This window comes from Chrysochloris asiatica, unplaced genomic scaffold, assembly GCF_000296735.1.
Source record: "Chrysochloris asiatica unplaced genomic scaffold, ChrAsi1.0 scaffold00257, whole genome shotgun sequence".
NCBI classification, from domain to species: domain Eukaryota; kingdom Metazoa; phylum Chordata; class Mammalia; order Afrosoricida; family Chrysochloridae; genus Chrysochloris; species Chrysochloris asiatica.
Window position 1 is genome coordinate 869,365 of NW_006408775.1, and position 18,224 is coordinate 887,588.

The 18,224-nt window shown below is 58.1% G+C and overlaps 1 protein-coding gene across 1 annotated transcript in view; it reads left to right on the forward strand.

The window, feature by feature from the left end:
* The window catches only part of CACNA1H (calcium channel, voltage-dependent, T type, alpha 1H subunit), a 52,907-nt gene that overhangs the window by 29,899 nt on the left and 4,784 nt on the right, over nt 1-18,224 (forward strand). Inside the window, exons 2-28 of the mRNA XM_006873850.1 lie at nt 1,068-1,179; nt 1,388-1,521; nt 1,830-1,927; nt 2,096-2,255; nt 3,441-3,741; nt 3,860-3,952; nt 4,155-4,914; nt 5,427-5,869; nt 6,241-6,392; nt 7,172-7,357; nt 7,468-7,585; nt 7,666-7,821; nt 8,121-8,211; nt 8,285-8,493; nt 11,313-11,723; nt 12,323-12,423; nt 12,509-12,632; nt 13,088-13,156; nt 13,245-13,429; nt 13,519-13,645; nt 13,749-13,874; nt 14,176-14,265; nt 14,608-14,800; nt 15,288-15,305; nt 16,114-16,265; nt 17,846-17,955; nt 18,066-18,199. Of these exons, the coding sequence (XP_006873912.1) occupies nt 1,068-1,179; nt 1,388-1,521; nt 1,830-1,927; nt 2,096-2,255; nt 3,441-3,741; nt 3,860-3,952; nt 4,155-4,914; nt 5,427-5,869; nt 6,241-6,392; nt 7,172-7,357; nt 7,468-7,585; nt 7,666-7,821; nt 8,121-8,211; nt 8,285-8,493; nt 11,313-11,723; nt 12,323-12,423; nt 12,509-12,632; nt 13,088-13,156; nt 13,245-13,429; nt 13,519-13,645; nt 13,749-13,874; nt 14,176-14,265; nt 14,608-14,800; nt 15,288-15,305; nt 16,114-16,265; nt 17,846-17,955; nt 18,066-18,199 (4,853 nt within the window). The remainder of the gene's footprint in view (nt 1-1,067; nt 1,180-1,387; nt 1,522-1,829; nt 1,928-2,095; nt 2,256-3,440; nt 3,742-3,859; nt 3,953-4,154; nt 4,915-5,426; nt 5,870-6,240; nt 6,393-7,171; nt 7,358-7,467; nt 7,586-7,665; nt 7,822-8,120; nt 8,212-8,284; nt 8,494-11,312; nt 11,724-12,322; nt 12,424-12,508; nt 12,633-13,087; nt 13,157-13,244; nt 13,430-13,518; nt 13,646-13,748; nt 13,875-14,175; nt 14,266-14,607; nt 14,801-15,287; nt 15,306-16,113; nt 16,266-17,845; nt 17,956-18,065; nt 18,200-18,224) is intronic.

Here is an 18,224-nt window from a genome sequence, read left to right on the forward strand (position 1 = left end):
GCTCCTTGGAGGCCAGGATGGCTAAGCTTCGTCTCTCATACTTCAGACATATTGTCAGGAGGGACCAGTCACTGGAGAAGGACATCATGTTTGGTAAGGTGGAGGGTCAGAGAAAAAGAAGAAGACCCCTAGCAAGATGGACTGGCAAAGTGGCAGCATCAGTGGGCTCAAGCGTGGCAATGATAGTGAGATTGGCCCACGATCGAGGAGTGTTTTGTTCTGTTGTGCATAGGGTCACTATGAGTCAGTACCGACTCCATGGCACCTAACAACACCACCAGTGCGGGTAAGGAGGCCTGACGGCACTTTGGGGATATGGGTGTAGGTGGATGCACAGACACATGGGCACACACTTACACATTTCTGTTTTATTGCTGGATGTCAGTTTAAAGTGTGAGCCCCTCCCCCTTCCCAAGCCCCTCTGCTACACCCTGCTCTCTCTCTAGCTGACCCGCCTGGCCTTCCTACCCATGCTTGGACCCCAAGGAGTCCAGCCCATGCTGTGTCCTCTGTTACCAGAGCTGTCCTTTTTGAAGTTCACCTTGGGCAGGAGGGGGCTGGGGGGCAGATGACCGCAGAGCTGTGGAGAAGGCGTCAGCACATTTTTGGTTTGCATTCCTGCCCTGGCTTGGAGATTGGATGGTGGCTGCTGCTAATAACGCACCAGGGTCTGTGAGAGCATGAGGTGCATTTAGAAGATGTGGGTGTACCCCCTGGAAGGAGGGGGCGAATAGGGAATCTGGTGAGGGGCAGCAGCTGGCATTAGCGCCCACCCATGCAAGGTTCACTCTGTGTCTCAGTTTACCCCTGTATACCAGAGGATGCTCCTGGATCAATCAGTGCCAGGATCAGGCCCAAGGTCTCCTCATGGTACCACAAGCAGGTCGAGGGCCTTGACGGGTGGTGCCCTGTGCTGGGGTCAGGGGCATGCTGGACTTTCGGGGCTGTCAGGAGGGCCCCTGCCTGGAGGGAGACCAGCTCATGGACGTGTGGGGGGGTTGCTGGACACAGGTCCTGGGTTCTATTCTCCTCTCCCTGTGGATCCTTAACTCATCGCCCGCCTGCACGTGGTTCGAGCACGTCAGTATGTTGGTCATCCTGCTCAATTGCGTGACCCTTGGCATGTTCCGGCCCTGTGAGGACGTCCAGTGCCGCTCAGAGCGCTGCAACATCCTCGAGGTGTGTCGAAGTGGGGCAAGCAGCGGGACTGGGGAAGAGATCTGAGGTGGGGTGGACACTGGGAAGGCGGCGTGGACCTGGAGGTGGGAAAGGTGCAGCCAGGAGGGTTGGGCCGCTTCTCCATTCCCGCCATGTGTTTTTCTGACGCGGAGAGACAGCCCTGGGGGCGTAGCTCACAGGCTCTGAAGTTCTCACCGTCTCCCCCCAGGCCTTTGATGACTTCATCTTCGCCTTCTTCGCTGTGGAGATGATCATTAAGATGATAGCCCTGGGCCTGTTTGGACAGAAGTGCTATCTGGGCGACACGTGGAACCGGCTGGATTTCTTCATAGTCATGGCGGGGTATGCTCCCAGAGGGGCAGGGCATGCCCCTGATGAGGGATTGCTCATCACCAGAGGGAGGACACGCCTCCCAGAGGCAAGGCACACAACACGTGCCTTGTGGTGTGAGTTAAGACCCCCAGTCTCACTCGGGGTACTTGTTCTCTTCCCTTAGCAACCTTGCTGGCTAGTGCCTCATGGAGGAACATTCTGGGCTGGGCAGAGAGTGGGGGGAGGGGGTGTCCATCCATCCATCTGGGAACTGGAGTTGCAGCCAAGGGGAGCTGAGGTCAGATGGTCTCGCTCCCTTTCCCCCACACTCCCCCTAGTATGATGGAGTACTCTCTGGATGGGCACAACGTGAGTCTCTCAGCCATCCGAACGGTGCGCGTGCTGCGGCCGCTCCGCGCCATCAACCGCGTGCCTAGTAAGTGACCCCAACTCCATCACCGACAGCCCTGGGGAGCCAGATGGGGGTGTGTGTGAAGGCAGCAAAAATCACAGACCCCGCACCCCATCTGGCCCTCAGTGGGCATCGGGACCCACTTTGAGTGGGGCATCCAGGCACTTTAACCTGACCCTCATCCTCCTCTAGGCATGCGCATTCTGGTCACTCTGCTGCTGGATACACTGCCCATGCTGGGGAACGTCCTTCTCCTCTGCTTCTTCGTCTTCTTCATCTTCGGCATCGTTGGTGTGCAGCTCTGGGCGGGCCTGCTGCGTAACCGCTGCTTCCTGGACAGCGCCTTAGCTAGGTGCCTAGGCCCCTCCCACCCGACCTCCCTGAGGCCACGCCCATCCAGAGCATTGGTCCCACGCACTGGTGGCCACGCCCACTCCAGACAAACCTACCCAACCAGAAAACCCAGCTCACCGAAAGGCCCCACCCACCTGGAAGGCACGCCCATACGAGCTGCGCCCTTAATTGGCTGGCTCCACCCCCCCATCAGGCTCAGCCTCTCCTGGAATAGTCTCCAGAGTCCAAGTTTTGGGGTCCCTGTCTTTTTATACATGTTTTTCTCGTACTGTCTCGTATTTTTGTTGATCTGTGTCTCTTCTTTTTAGAAAAAGTCTTTTATTATTTTCAAAGTTTTCTCGGCAAATTACATTTGTTTACAATTTCCATATAATTTGTGCAGTGATTCTGATAGTGTCCCCCCTCTTTCTGTGTAAATACAGACTTCGGTGTCTTTTTCTCTATTTTCCTTTTATCACAGTTGGTTTCTGATTCTATTTCTGTCTGTTTCTATCTCTTCCTGGGAATGCAGGATTTGGGGGCTGCCCTTGCCAAGACTGGCACTATGGAGGATGGGGAGGTTGAGGCAGGTTGGGGCCCTTTCACTTGCACAACTGCTCAGGGAATGTGGGGGACAGCCCAGAACCAAAGAGATGATCCCAGTAGCACTGGGGTGCACTGAATCTCAGGGAGCATAGAACCGGTCATAGTAGGTGGGAAACTCATGATCAGATGTAGCTGAGTAGAGGGAGGGGGATCCCGTGGGTGGGCCAGGCCATGGAGAGGGGGCTCTGGATTCCCCAAGCATGTCACTGAGCTTGGAAAGGGAGCCCTGCAAGTGGAGAAATGCAGTGTGGGAGGGGCTCAGAAGGAAGTGCAGGGCTCCAGGGCACAAGGTCTGTTTTGTGAATTTTTCATACGCCCTTGGACAAGTCACCAAATTGTCTCACTCACTGGGTTGATTGGAGGTTAGTCCCCAAGTGGGTGGGCCCATTTCACAGGTAAAGCCGTGGGATGCACAGGTGAAGTCAGTGCCTGAGGCCACACAGGTGAGCAGATCCAAGTCCAGAGGGGCGCTGCCTTCCTGTCCCATCTACTCTCGTCAGGCACAGCCCTGATCCTGATAGAAGGGAAGGAGGGCAACAGGGGACAGGACCTCCCCTGCACACCCACACCTGTGCACCCTGACCTTGGTCACCCACAGGAATGACAACTTGAGCTTCCTGCGGCCATACTACCAGCCAGAGGAGGGCGAGGAAAACCCTTTCATCTGCTCTTCGCACCGGGACAACGGGATGCAGAAGTGTTCCCACATTCCCAGCCGCCGAGAGCTACGCCGTGAGTGCACGCTGGCATGGGAGGCTGAAGGCTCGGAGCCAGTCAGCCGCAACGGCTGCATCAACTGGAACCAGTATTACAATGTGTGTCGCTCTGGGGGCGCCAACCCCCACAACGGCGCCATCAACTTCGACAACATCGGCTACGCCTGGATTGCCATCTTCCAGGTGGGTATGCGCTCCTGGTTCTGAGCTGGAAATTGGGGTCTCTGGGGGTGGGGTCGTTGCTGGTGGGGGAGGAGGGGCACACAGCCTGGCTGCTCAGGGGTTTTTGCTGCCTCCCCAGGTAATCACACTGGAGGGCTGGGTGGACATCATGTACTACGTCATGGACGCCCACTCCTTCTATAACTTCATCTACTTCATTCTGCTCATCATTGTGAGTGCAGGGGCTCCGCGTGTCCTCAGCTGCTTGGTCCCTCATGGGCCCCGTGGTGTGGCCGGGCCATGGGGTGGGCGGCACAGGGGCAGCAGAGACCTCAGGTGACTTTTGGGGTGCCCCAACAGAGTGGTGCTGGTAGGGTGCAGGGGCGGTCTTCGCCAAGGACCCTACTCATCCATGGGCCCGTTGCCCCCCACAGGTGGGCTCCTTCTTCATGATCAACCTGTGCCTGGTGGTGATCGCCACCCAGTTCTCGGAGACCAAGCAGCGGGAGAACCAGCTGATGCGAGAGCAGCGGGCCCGTTACCTCAGCAATGACAGTACACTAGCCAGCTTCTCAGAGCCTGGAAGCTGTTATGAAGAGCTGCTCAAGTATGTGGGCCACGTGGTGCGCAAGGTCCGGAGGCGTGGCCTGCGCCTCTACACTCGCTGGCAGAGCCGCTGGCGTCAGCACGTGGACCCCGATGCAGCAGTCCCCGGCCAGGATTCTGGCCGGCGGCGGGGTCGGACTGGCCGGCGCATGGCCTCCATCCACCACCTGGTCTATCACCATCACCACCACCACCACCACCACTACCACTTCAGCCACACCAGCCCACGCCGGCCAGGCAACCGTGACTGTAGGCTCGTGCGTGCCAGTGTCAGCGCCCCGCCCCCACCCACGCCCGCTCCCGGGCCGCCCGACGCCGTGCACAGTGTCTACCACGCCGACTGCCACGTGGAGGGGCCGCAGGAGCGGGCCCAGGCAACCCACGCCGCGGCCACTGCTGCTGCTGGCCTCAAGTTGGCTGCGGGTCTGGGAGCCATGAACTATCCCACCATCCTGCCCTCCGTGGACAGCAACAAGGGCAGCACCAACCCGGGGCCCAAGGGGCTGCTGGGCAGCGGGGTGCACAGCCCCACGGGCCTGGGTGTCCCTGATCCCTATGAGAAGATCCAGCACTTGGTCGGGGAGCATGGTGAGGACCTTGCCCCACCTTGCCCTGCAGGGGGGAAAGGGGGAGTGTCATCCTGGCTGGGTGATGGCATCCTCAGGTGCACCAGTTTCCTCTTCTGAGAAATGGGTACAGCTAAACCCTCTTGTGTAATAAGGGGGTTTAGTTGAGAAAGCCGGGCTCTGATAGGGCAGGAAGGGAGGATCTCTTTTCTCCCCAAGGGCTGCTGTCCATACGTTGTACAGCCCGGAGTAGCTGGCAGCTCAGGGAGACACAGCTTGCCCTGTAGATCCAAGATCCCAAATCTGGAAAAAAAAATAGGAAAAGAAAACCAAACAGCCAAAACCGCACGCAGGCCCCACGTCTCTGTGTCTCTTCTCTCTACAAGGGCACCACTCACTGATGCAGTCTCCAGTCTGTCCCCATGGGAACTGATGCCATCCCCAAAGATCCTATTTCTGCTCACAATGTGGGGGGAGGGAAGTGGGTTCCTGGGGTGCCCAGGCGAGCACCCCTGAGTGTGTGACTCCCCACAGGCCTGGGCCGGACCCCCAACCGCCTGTCGGGTCTGAGCGTGCCCTGCCCACTGCCCAGCCCCCGGGCAGGCACGCTGACCTGTGAGCTCAAGAGCTGCCCCTACTGCACCAGTGCCTTCAACAACCCCGAGCTGGAGCTCAGCGGTTCTGAGAGCGGAGACTCAGACAGCAACGGCGTCTACGAGTTCACACAAGACGTGCGACGTAGTGACCGCCGAGACCCCCTGCAGACACCTACCACTGAAACACCAGGCCAGGAAGGTGGCTCACCGCAGCAGCGGGCACACGGGCAGGCAGCGGGCAAGCTGGGTGGGCCAGGCCGTCTTTGGGCTGCGTTCAGTGGCAAGCTGCGACATATTGTGGACAGCAAGTACTTCAACCGCGGCATCATGGTGGCCATCCTGGTCAACACACTGAGCATGGGCGTCGAGTACCACGAACAGGTAGGCAGTGCAGGCGGCTCGGTGCTACTATGGTGACCCCAGGGGCGGGTCATCCTGTGTCCTTCTCTAGGCTTGAACTTCTCACGGAACCCTGGTGGGGTGCAGCAAAGTGCTACACATGGGTTTTTTAATCACTCATTCAACAAACACTTATGGGCTCTCCCCATGTGGGGCACCGTGGTGAGGAAATTCAGAGGCCACCCTAGCCTGTGAGCAAGCACCCTGTGGGTGTGGCTCTGCCTAGCCCAACTCCTGCCCAGACACATGCTCCAGGCAGCGGGAGAGGCCCGGGAGGGACTCACAGGGACTGTCCTCAGCCTGAGTCAGGCAGGATATGCGGGGCCCTGACCGTGTCCCCTGCACACCTACAGCCCGACGAGCTGACCAGTGCTCTGGAGATCAGCAACGTGGTCTTCACCAGCCTTTTCGCCTTGGAGATGCTGCTGAAGTTGCTGGCCTGCGGGCCGCTGGGCTACATCCGAAACCCGTATAACATCTTCGATGGGGTCATTGTGGTCATCAGGTTGGCTGGCACCCTGGGAGGCCTGTCCACGAGCAGAGGAGGTAGATGTGGGGTTGTAGACAGGAGTTCCCGTCCTCCCTGGGACCCATCGGGAAAACACAGGTCAGCTATCTTTTTAGATGGACATCTCTAGAATTTCAGTGGAGCTGTTCTCAGCTTAGGGCTGAAGGCTGGATGCTCCCGTCCTGCTCATCTCCCGGGAGATAATAGGTGTTGCAGGCCACACGTCTGGGAAGCTCCCTTACATCCGCTCAGGCTCTCAGTGGGATTAAGGGGAGTGGGGGGGTCTCAGTGTGGCGGTGTAGGCTAAGCCCTTGCAAACCCACCCTATACAGAGCTGCTATGAGTTGGAACCGATGCCAAACACATTACACAACAACATTCTACTTTTAGTTCTCTTACGGGTTTATCCTATCTGATGACATCATGGGAAATTATGACACAATTGTCCCATGACATCATTACACCACTGAGAATCATGACCCACCTCAACTGGCAAAGATCTGGGGGACACTATTCAATCCAGGACACTGCCCTAGCGGGCAGCAGGCTAGGCTGGACAGAAGAGTCTGCGAGGATGTGAAAGGCACAGGACGGGGAAAAGCCCTCGGTTCAACTTCCCCAGGGTATCCCCTCGATACCTTGATGCAGCCAGACCTGCTGCTTGATTGTAGGGCTGAGCAGAGTCACATGGGGCTCCTGGAGTTCCTGCTCCTGGGATGAGGGAGGCCTGGGGTCAGCATGGACGTGACCTGTACTTCTACACCCCTCACCCGCAGTGTCTGGGAGATCATCGGGCAGGCAGACGGTGGTCTGTCAGTGCTGCGGACCTTCCGGCTGCTGCGGGTGCTGAAGCTGGTGCGCTTTATGCCAGCGCTGCGGCGGCAACTCGTGGTGCTCATGAAGACCATGGACAACGTGGCCACCTTCTGCATGCTGCTCATGCTCTTCATCTTCATTTTCAGGTGGGGGGACAGGTGGGTGGGCCCAGGCAGCTCCTGGCCTGGACTTCCTCTCCGGCCCCACCCCCTCCTGCTGGCCTGCCCCCTGCTCCTCACAGCCCCATGCCCTCCAGCATCCTAGGTATGCACCTTTTTGGCTGTAAGTTCAGTCTGAAGACTGACACAGGGGACACCATCCCCGACAGGAAGAACTTTGACTCCCTGCTCTGGGCCATAGTCACCGTGTTCCAGGTGAGGTACCACTGCCCAGCGGGGTGGAGAAGAGAGTGTGCCGTGTGCTCAGAGCCCCTATGTGCTGCTCTGCCCCCCAGATCCTCACGCAGGAAGACTGGAATGTGGTCCTCTACAATGGCATGGCGTCCACTTCCTCTTGGGCCGCCCTCTACTTCGTGGCCCTGATGACCTTTGGCAACTACGTGCTCTTCAACTTGCTGGTGGCCATTCTGGTGGAGGGTTTCCAGGCAGAGGTGAGGGGCTTCTGGGAAGGGGGAGCTAGAGGGGCGGGGAGAATCTCTAGGCAGAGGTGAGGTACACGTGAAGGGTCCAGGTGGAGGTGAGGGGCTGGAGTGTGGGGTAGGGAGGTTGAGATGTTGGTGAGGGCCTGGGAGCTCTCACACTTGGTCAGGAGTCCTGCACAAACCAGCCAGGGAGAGGCAAGTTTCCTTGGTGAGCTCACCCCTGCTCTGGGCATGCATGTCACCCACCCATGTGGGCGTCTGCCGGTCTGACCATGGTGCTCACCTGATGCTCTTCTGCTCTGGGCCAGGGCGACGCCAGCAGGTCTGACACAGAAGAAGACAAGACGTCAGCACAGTTGGACGAGGACCTGGACAAGCTCAGAGGCCTGAGGGCAGCAGGTGCGCCAGCAGTGGGGGCTCCAGGGTGGGCACCTCAGGCAGGGCTGTTCCAATTCCTTCCTCCTCCTCCCAGAGTTGAAGATGTATTCGCTGGCGATGACCCCCAACGGGCACCTGGAGGGCCGGGGCAGCCTGCCCCCTCCCCTCATCATGCGTACAGCGGCCACCCCTATGCCCACTCCCAAGGGGTCCCCCCACCTGGACTCGGCCCCTGGGCTGCTGGAATCTCGGCGCAGCAGCAGCGGCTCTGTGGACCCCCAGCTGGGAGACCAAAAGTCTCTGGTAGGGATCCCAGCTCCCACTCTCATCCCTCTTCACACCCTTCGGGACCCCAGCCTCACCCTAGCCCCCCTCAAAGTCCCAGAAGGTGAGGACTTTGTTTTCCATATCGGATGCCATGAGCCTAGACAGGGGGCAGTGTGAGCAGGCCCTGCGGAGCCTCTAGAAGGATCCAGAACACACAGGAAGTTTATCTTCCACGTGAAGGGTCAGAGCTGGCTGAGCACAGTATCAGAGGGAGACCCAGGACGATTGTGGTACGGAGGGGTGACCGGATGACAGGTGAGTCACAGGTCATCCACATGTGACTTCATTATAAACCCCATTAGTCATGAGGGTGACACCAACTGGAACTGCTATATGGCTATCTGAAGTCACAGTTAACTCACTCAGCTGCTGCCTGCGAGGTTGGAAGGTGAAGTCCACCTGGGGAGGTGCCAGGTGCCTGGCAGTCTCTTGACCAAACAGCCACGGAAAACCCCGTAGAGCATAGTTCTATCTGACACACATGGGGCTGCTACAAGGTGAGGTCAACTCATGACAAGTGGTTAGGATGGGGAGAAATCAGATCCCTCGTGGTTCTGAACTTGGACAATGGTGCAGCTGCTGGGAGAAGCAGTTTGGTGGTTCCTCAGAAAGTTAAACATAGAATTACCATAAAACCACTGCCATCAAGGCGATGCTGACTGACTCTAGATAAGACAGAGGAGAACTGCCCCTAAGTTTTACAGGAGCAGACAGCCCCATCTGGCTGCCAAGGAGCAGCTGGTGGGTTTGAACTCCTCCCTTACACTTAACCCACAGCACCACTAGGTCTTCTTTATCGTGTGGTACAGCAATCCCACGCCTAGGCTCCATTCTTCTCCTCGATACCTGAAAGCAGGGGCGCACAGGAGTGTGCACTCCAGTGTCCCCTGTGGCGTGATGCACAATAGTCACAATGTGGAAGCAGCCCAAATGTCCATCAGTGGATGGTGGCTAACCACAATGGCGGCATGCAGAGCAGGACCATAGAGACGTAGCTCCGGGATGGCAGGAGAGACACATGCCCTGAGTGTGTCACTCGAAGGAGGCACCAATCGGTTTATGAAGGCTGGCATTTTCCATTGCCAGCTCTGAGAAAGCCTTCAGCAAGTTAACGTGCGTATTTTCATAGCTGAGGGACCCCGTGGGCCAAGGCAGACTTCGGAATCTTGTCCTCTCCCGGAGGGCTTATCTGCTTATAGCCTTGTCTCCTAGCTACCTCGCTGCCCAGGGGCGCACGGTAGTCGACAAGGGACCGAGAAATGTGTTTCTTGCTGTTTTGGTGGGTCTATGTGGGCACTGAGTTGAGCGAGTAGCACTGTAGGGTGGCACTGGACGGCTAACCCACAAGCTCACCAGTTTAAATCTAGCTGTTCCTTGGGAAGAAGATGAGGCTGTGTGCTCCTGCCAAGATTTATAGCCTTGGAAACCCTATTCAAGGTGACGATGAGTATGAACCGACTAGCTGGCAGTAGGTGTCTGCGAAGAGCCCAAGAGATGGGGCAAAGCAGCCCCAAGGAGGCCAGCCGGACTCCATTTCCCATCCTTCTGCTCCCGTAAACCCAGTACAGGGTCGCTATGAGTCGAAACCGACTCCACGGCACACCACCACCACCACACCCTTTGGAGAATGTCATTCTTCCAAGGAGCCCTGGTGGTGCAGTGGGTTAAGCATGGGGCTGCTAAGCAAAAGATGGGCAGTTCAATTCCACTAGCCACTTGGTGCTCGGTAAAGACAGTCTTGGAAATGCGATGGAGCATCTCGTCAACCCTACAGGGTGTTGGGTTGGAATCAGTCCACGCTGTGGCTTTGGGCATTCTTCCTGCTCACTCCTCTAAGGCCTGCCTGGCCATTCCCCCCTCTGAAACACGATTCTGTCTGAGGCGAGCAGGACTACTGGGAGGGCTGGATGCTGGTGGCCAGAGACAGGGCATGTCCACGGTGTGTGTGGCTCCCCAGGTAGCATTGTGGGCTCAGGCATTGTTTCTGCAGGAGGTTCAGGACTGCCCTGCTCAGGGCAGAAAGAGAAGAGACCAAAAGCAATGACTCTGAGAACATCGGAGTCCAGTTTTCATCAGAAAAAGCAAGGGAAGGAAGTGTCCTTGCCATTTTCCATGTCCTGCCGTCAGGAATAAGTAAGACTGAACTTGACTTAAGATTTCAAGCTGATAGGATGGTAAAGTTCTCTAAAAGACAGGCATCGGATGATTGCACGGGGACAGTTTCCGTGCCTGCCATGGTGTTTGTTGCAGTCTGTGCACTGTCCCCTCTTCACTTCCAGCAGGCAAGGTGGTGCTATATGCATATCACAAGCTGTTAATGAGTCTGCCTCCAATCTTGAGTCCAGTTTCTTGAATTATTTATTCAGTATGCAGATTAAATACTTAACAACAACAACAACAACATGCAGATTGAATAAGTGTGATGAAAAGATACAACTTTGGTGCACACTTTTCCTGGTTGTAAACCACGTGGTAGCCCTTGTTCCATCTGAACAGCAAAAAAAAAAAAAAAAAGCCAAACCCACTGATTCCGACTCACCGTGACCCTGAAGGGCTTCTGAGGCTGTAATTTTTAGGGAAGCAGAATGCCACATCTTTCTCCCCAAGAGCAGCTGGTGGGTTCAAACTGCCAATTTCTCAGTCAGCAGCAAAAGCTGAACTACTTTGATACTAGGGGTCCTTGTAAAGACCAGCTGTTGGCATTATAGAGATGCATCAGGCTGTTGGAGGAGCACATCTGGGCAGACACCCCAGGCCTGCTTTGGATGCCAGCTCACCCTGACCCTCCCCTGCAGTCTAGCCTTCGCAGCTCGCCCTGCGCCCACTGGGGTCCCAACGGCACCTGGAACAGCCGACGCTCCAGCTGGAACAGCCTGGGCCGCGCACCCAGCCTCAAACGCCGGAGCCAGTGTGGTGAACGTGAGTCTCTGCTGTCAGGCGAGGGCCGGGGCAGCACGGATGATGAGGCTGAGGACAGCAGGTCTGGCACAGGGACCTCCCCCGGAAGCTGTACCACCCCACCGCAGCGCGCCGAGTCCCTAGACCACCGTAGCACTCTGGACCTCCAGCCCCCGAGACCAGTCGCCCTCCTGCCCACCAAGTTCCAGGACTGCAATGGGCAGACAATGGCCCTGCCCAATGAGTTTTTCCTGCGTATTGACAGCCACAAAGAGGACCCTGCCGAGTTTGAGGACGACGTGGAAGATGTGAGTGGGCAGTGAGCGCCTACTCTTAGACACACACACACACACACACCCGTGTCCACACCATGATCCCCAGTCACCCCCTCCAGTCTGGGGGGACTCAAAGAGAAAGCTGGACAAGCCAAGAGTGAAGATAGGCTCCGCCTGACCCTACAGATAGGATGGACATAGGCCTAACCCTACACATAGTTCCAGAATGTACACAGCACCATAGGAACACGCTTGCAGCTGGTGTTCACCTTCAGATGACCCCACAGTGCCCTGGAGTGTGAACAGTCCCAGAGTGGTACCCCAAGGTTCAGGAGCCTGGCCTCAGTCCTGGGCTCAGTCACTTGGTGGGATGGGGGAGATGTCTCCTTGTCTAGGAGAGGGATTGCTGATCCTGCCCTCCGGCAGCTGGGTCAGGCATCCACCTGCTAAAAGGGGTTAAGTGGTGCCCCACCAGTGTCCACCCACCCACCTGACCCCAGCAAATTTCAACAAGGTGGGGAAGGTGAGACTGGGACCCTCGTGGCCAAAATGAAGATGGGTGAGGCATGCAGGCCGAGTGGCCTGGCAGTCAGAGCTGAGTGACCAGTGTTTTCGTCCCTTTCCCGCCCCAGAGCTGCTGCTTCCGACTGCGCGCGGTACTAGGCCGCCATAAACCCGAGTGGTGCCGCCGCCGCGAGTCCTGGGCGCTCTACGTCTTCTCACCGCAGAACCGGTGAGTGCGGGCTGACGTCCCCAAGGAGGGCTTCCACGGAGTCCCGTCCCCAGCTTCAACCTCCCCACTGGTCCCACCTCCCCAGCTTCCGAGTCGTCTGCCAGAAGGTCATCGCCCACAAGATGTTTGACCACGTGGTGCTGGTCTTCATCTTCCTCAATTGCATCACGATCGCTCTGGAGCGGCCGGACATTGACCCTGGCAGTACTGTGAGCTCCAGGCTTGACCCTATCCTCCACACCGCCTACTGCCCCGGCTCCGCCCATGAACTCGTCCCGCCCACTGGTCCGTCCCATCCTTCCACTCAGCTCCCCAGCACCACCCACAGCCCGGCCCCGCCCATATGTTCGTCCCGCCCACCGCCCCGCCCCATCTTTCCACTTTGCCCCGCCCCGCCCATCCTCTAGTCCCGCCCACCGCTCTGCCCCATCCTTCCACTTTGCTCCGCCCCACCCATCCTCTAGTCCCGCCCACCGCTCTGCCCCATCCTTCCACTTTGCCCCGCCCCACCCATCCTCTAGTCCCGCCCACCGCTCTGCCCCATCCTTCCACTCCATGTCCCAGCACCACCCCCAGCCCGGATTTGCTCACTGCCCCACCCACCCTGGCTAGCCTTTGTGCCCTATTCCCTAGTCCTAACTGATTCCCCCACCCTATCCCGTAGGAACGCGTCTTCCTCAGCGTGTCCAACTACATCTTCACGGCGACCTTCGTGACGGAGATGATGGTGAAGGTTAGAACGACTTCTGTGGGGCGGGGAGCAGACTGGCTATTTGTGCCCACCTTGGTCTCTACAGTGACACTCACCGGCCATTGCGCAGGTGGTGGCCCTGGGCCTGGTTTCTGGTGAGCATGCCTACCTGCAAAGCAGCTGGAACCTACTGGATGGCCTGCTGGTCCTAGTGTCCCTGGTGGACATCGTGGTGGCAATGGCCTCAGCCGGTGGCGCCAAGATCCTGGGTGTCCTGCGTGTGCTGCGGCTGCTTCGGACACTGCGACCCCTCAGGTGAGCAGACAGCCTCTGGCCTCTGTGGCACGCCCCTGGTTCCTGCCCACCACCTGCCCAGCAGCATCCCCTTTGCCCGCCCGCCGCAGGGTCATCAGCCGCGCCCCGGGTCTGAAGCTGGTAGTGGAGACCCTCATCTCGTCCCTCAGGCCCATCGGGAACATTGTTCTCATCTGCTGCGCCTTTTTCATCATCTTCGGCATTCTGGGTGTGCAGGTGGGGTGCTTTGGTCCCTCAGGCGGGTATATGGCCAGAGAGAGGCCCCTTGGGGTGAGACTGGGGGCTGTGGCTTTGGAGTAACCATCCCATCCCCGGTCAGCTCTTTAAGGGCAAATTCTACTACTGTGAAGGCACCGACACCAGGAATATTTCTACCAAGGCCGAGTGCCAGGCCGCCCACTACCGCTGGGTGCGACGCAAGTACAACTTTGATAACCTGGGCCAGGTGTGTACTGGGCTGCGGCTGTCATGGCTGCTGGCTGGGATGGGGGCTGATGGGAGATCTGGCATTATCCGCCCCAAACCTGGATCACCGGACTCTCTCTGACCCTCATGTTTCCTGTCTGTAAAGTGGGGACGAGTGTGTCCCACTGCCCAGAGCTGAAGACTCAGGGGCCATTCCCATCCTGAGACGGGCACATGACGCCCTGGCGTAGGTCTCGGAGCTCCGGGGTACAAGCATAGTGCAGTCTGGGAGCTGGGATCAGTCTTGGGCCATAGTCATTGCCTTTTGCTTTGATCTCCAGGCCCTCATGTCCCTGTTTGTGCTTTCGTCCAAGGACGGCTGGGTGAACATCATGTATGATGGGCTGGACGCCGTGGGCATCGACCAGCAGGTGCCGTGGGCGGGTGGGTGGGCAGGCAGCGCTCTATGCAGGCTTCTCTCTGTCCCGTTCAGGCCTATGTTTCTTGGGGTTGTGATGGACTATCTCATTGACCACTGGACACTCCCTAGTCCCAGCACTAGAGTGACCAGCATTGGCTGAGGGGCCTGTCTCGGATGGTGGGTCATCTCAGGGACCACAGAAGGTTCCCCAGTCCCAGTGCCAAAGTGCCTGGTTTTGACCGGAGAGTTCTGTCTTGGGGATTTCAGGAGACACCCCAGACTTGTGCCCAGGTGCACATCTCAGGTGGGCGGAGCTCCCCAGGCGGGCACCCAATCCCGTTTGTCCCCACAGCCGGTGCGGAACCACAATCCCTGGATGTTGCTGTACTTCATCTCTTTCCTGCTTATCGTCAGCTTCTTTGTGCTCAACATGTTTGTGGGCGTCGTGGTGGAGAACTTTCACAAGTGCCGGCAGCACCAGGAGGCTGAGGAGGCGCGGCGGCGGGAGGAGAAGCGGCTGCGACGCCTAGAACGGAGGCGACGGAGTAAGACGCTCCTGGTGGCGGGTCGGTACCTGCGCGCTCACAGGCCCTTGGTCTCCAAGTCTGGCACTCTGAATGGCTCTGCCTGCACTGCCTACCCCGGTGCCACATGGGGACCTGGTGGCCGGAGGCAGGGACCCTTCCCAGTGGCCATTCAGGCCCGTTGGATGCACTGACCCAGTCCCCAGTCCCCCAATCCAGGGACATTGTCAGCCCAAATGGTTGGTCTCCTTCACAGGGGCCAGTGGTCCCCTCAGGAGACGTGGACTCCAGAGAGAGCAGGCCTGTGAAGCTTGAGGCAGGGACCTTCCCAGCCTGAATCCCCCACCCAGACCTCAGGGGCAGCTGTACCCCCATGTGATCTCCTCCCCCAGGGTCTTGCAGACCTCTCCCGAGACAGAGGAGGACCCTAGAGAGGGCAGACCCACACAACTTGGGGCAGGGGGCTTCCTTTGGGGAGGGTCCCGCTCACGGCCTCCTTGTTTTCCAGGCACATTGCCCAACCCAGGTACCACCCTGCATGCCTTAGCCTGCTTCTGCCAGCTGTGGCTCATGGGCCTGGTCCCTCTGTGCCCGCCTGCTCTCATGCGCCCTCCCCACCCCCATCCCTGCTGCCCGGCTTGCTTCCCCTGCCACCCCCTGGCTGCGTGCTCGGCTCCTAGAGACGCATGCAGGCTGAGGCACGTCTGTCTAGGCCCTCGGGCCTTGCTGTGTGGGCTGCAGGGTGGGGGGCTGTTTCCCATCAGTCCTTGCTCTTCCAATCCTTGGACTGGCGGGGGTCTCTCACCACCCCACTCCCCCACCCACCCACTGTGGGCACACCATGGCGGCTGGCCTTACCTAGCAGAAGCGTGTGGCAGTAGTTAGTGTGTGCTGATGGGGCCACTGGGAGCAGAGCCAAGTGCAGATGCACCCAAAGGGGGACACGCAGCTCAGGGCCACCCCAGCTAGGGGCATTTTGCCCTGTCTCGGGCAGCACCTTTAGATGGGCTCAGGTCCCACACACCCCAGTGAACAGGCAGCCTCTCTGGCCTCATGGTGCCCTCTCTCAACTGGTCAGAAGGGGCCTGAGGGTCCCAGACTTGAAGGTGGAGGGGACAAGTCAGTGGGTCAGCCTCCTTGCACACCCCTTCCCACCACATTTCAGGTAGCTCTTCCTTATCTGTAAGGGGGGTTGTCTTTCCACGAGAACCCCTTCTCCAGTCTCAGGAAAGCCATCTTGGCAGGCCAGCCCCCGGGGCTGGAGATGGCTCAGTGCGGAGCCCCCAGAGGCTAAGACGGGGACATCCCAGGGTTCACGGCACCTCTCCCCGCAGAAGCCCAGCGCCGACCCTACTACGCTGACTACTCACCCGCCCGCCGCACTGTTCACTCCCTCTGCACCAGCCACTACCTCGATCTCTTCATTACCTTCATCATCGGGGTCAACGTCATCACCATGTCCATGGAACACTACGACCAACCCAAGGTGGACCCCGCCCCACAGCGCCTCCTCCCCAGGGAAGGTCCACGGGAGGGGGCTCATCGGAACTAAGGGAGGACCCCAGCCCCAGTCAGCGAGGGGCTAGCCCTTGAAAGGCTTGCTGAAGCTGTTGGAATGTCCACAGCAAGGCCGGCTCCCAACTCGGGGGCGTCATAAGCTGCCAAAAAAAGGCAGGGGAGAGACAAGAGATTCACCTTCCTATTTTATTCCAGTTACATCTGCATTTCCTCATCTCATTAAAGAAAGACCAGTCCTCTCCCCCACTACCGGGAAGGGTTCGTGTTCAGTGATTGGGTGGTAGGCCATCTCAGGACGGTGACCAACCAAGAACACAGTCTGTCAGAGCACCACTGTGCTCCGCAGGGTTGACAGTGGCTGGTTTTCTAAAGCGGGTAGCCAGGCCTTTATTCCTGGTCTTTCTAGACCTAGAAACCCCACTAAAGTCTGTGGGTGACCCTTCTGGTGTTGAGATACCAGTGATGTAGCTTCCAACATCAAGGAACATGCAAGCTGTGGGGTGGTTATATGGATTCTATATCCAGACAAGACATCCTGGTGGCTCTGTTTGCTAGACATTGCAATGCTAACAGAAAGATCTGTAGTTGAGACCCAACCAAGAGGAGGACAGAGAGGAGGCTGTCTTCTCAGAGGGTTTACAGTCCTAAAGCCCGGTATGGAAAGGCTTGATGACTGTGGGCGGCTTTGGATAGATCCACACAGACTAGCTGCCGTGCAGTCGGTTCCAACTCACGTTGTGTCCATGTGTGTCAGAGGACCACAGTACTCCTAGGGTCTTCAGAGGCTGAGATCTCAAAGGCTTTTCTTCTGAGACACCTCTGGTTGGATTTGGCCACAAACCTTTCAGTTAGCAGCCAGGTACATTTGCTGTTCACCCAGGAACATTTCACTTTGGGAACAGCATCGTTTGGAGAGAAAACTGAGACGGTATGATGTGTGTTGTTGTTGTGAAGTGCCATTGAGTCAATTCCAGCCCGTAGCGACTCTATAGAGTTTCCAAGGAGCAGCTGGTGAGCTTAAACCACCGACCTTGCAGTTCAAATGACTGCAGTCCGACACATTAGCCCACAGCGCCACACCAGGTGTAGGAAGAGCTAATAAGCAAGCAGGCGGCCCTAGCCTGTACCCTACTACACTTTGATGGCTGAGCCCTGAGGGCTGTCCCCAGAGGGCTGTAGGGGGTTCCTGTAGACAGTGACCCCCACACACACACACACCTGGGACAGGCCAGTGCATACAGTTAGCACTCACTAGCTATGTCCTGGAGGCACCAGATCAGTGGGTAGAGGACCAGAATGAGGTGGACTGGGGAGGCAGGCAGGTTGGCTGTAGCTGGTGGCTGGGTCCCACAGTGCTGGGAGGGCTCACTTAACTGAGCACCACCTGTATACTGTGCTAGAGATGAAGCCGCCGGGCATCTGGGCAGGAGCTCCACAAGGCTACAGAGGTGGCCGGAGTATTTGGAGGCCACTCGGGGGGACAGTGTGGGCCCTACTGGGAGCAGGGGGCATCAGGCCACCTCCTTGCCAGCTGGACCATCTCCCCAGGCCCTGGATGAAGCCCTCAAGTACTGCAACTACGTGTTCACCATCGTCTTCGTAGTTGAGGCTGTGCTGAAGCTGGTGGCTTTCGGCTTCAGGCGATTCTTCAAGGACAGGTGGGTAACCCTCAGGTGAGGGCCACAGCTCTGGTCCTCATGATCCTAGGAGGTGATGGGGTGCCCAGAGGCGTGGCTAATGCTGAGTCCACCTGCCTGCCACCTGCCAGGTGGAACCAGCTGGACGTGGCCATTGTGCTGCTGTCCATCATGGGCATCACGTTGGAGGAGATTGAGATGAACGCTGCCCTGCCCATCAACCCCACCATCATCCGCATCATGCGTGTGCTACGCATCGCCCGGGGTAGGTGCCACGGTCCCTCCCCTGG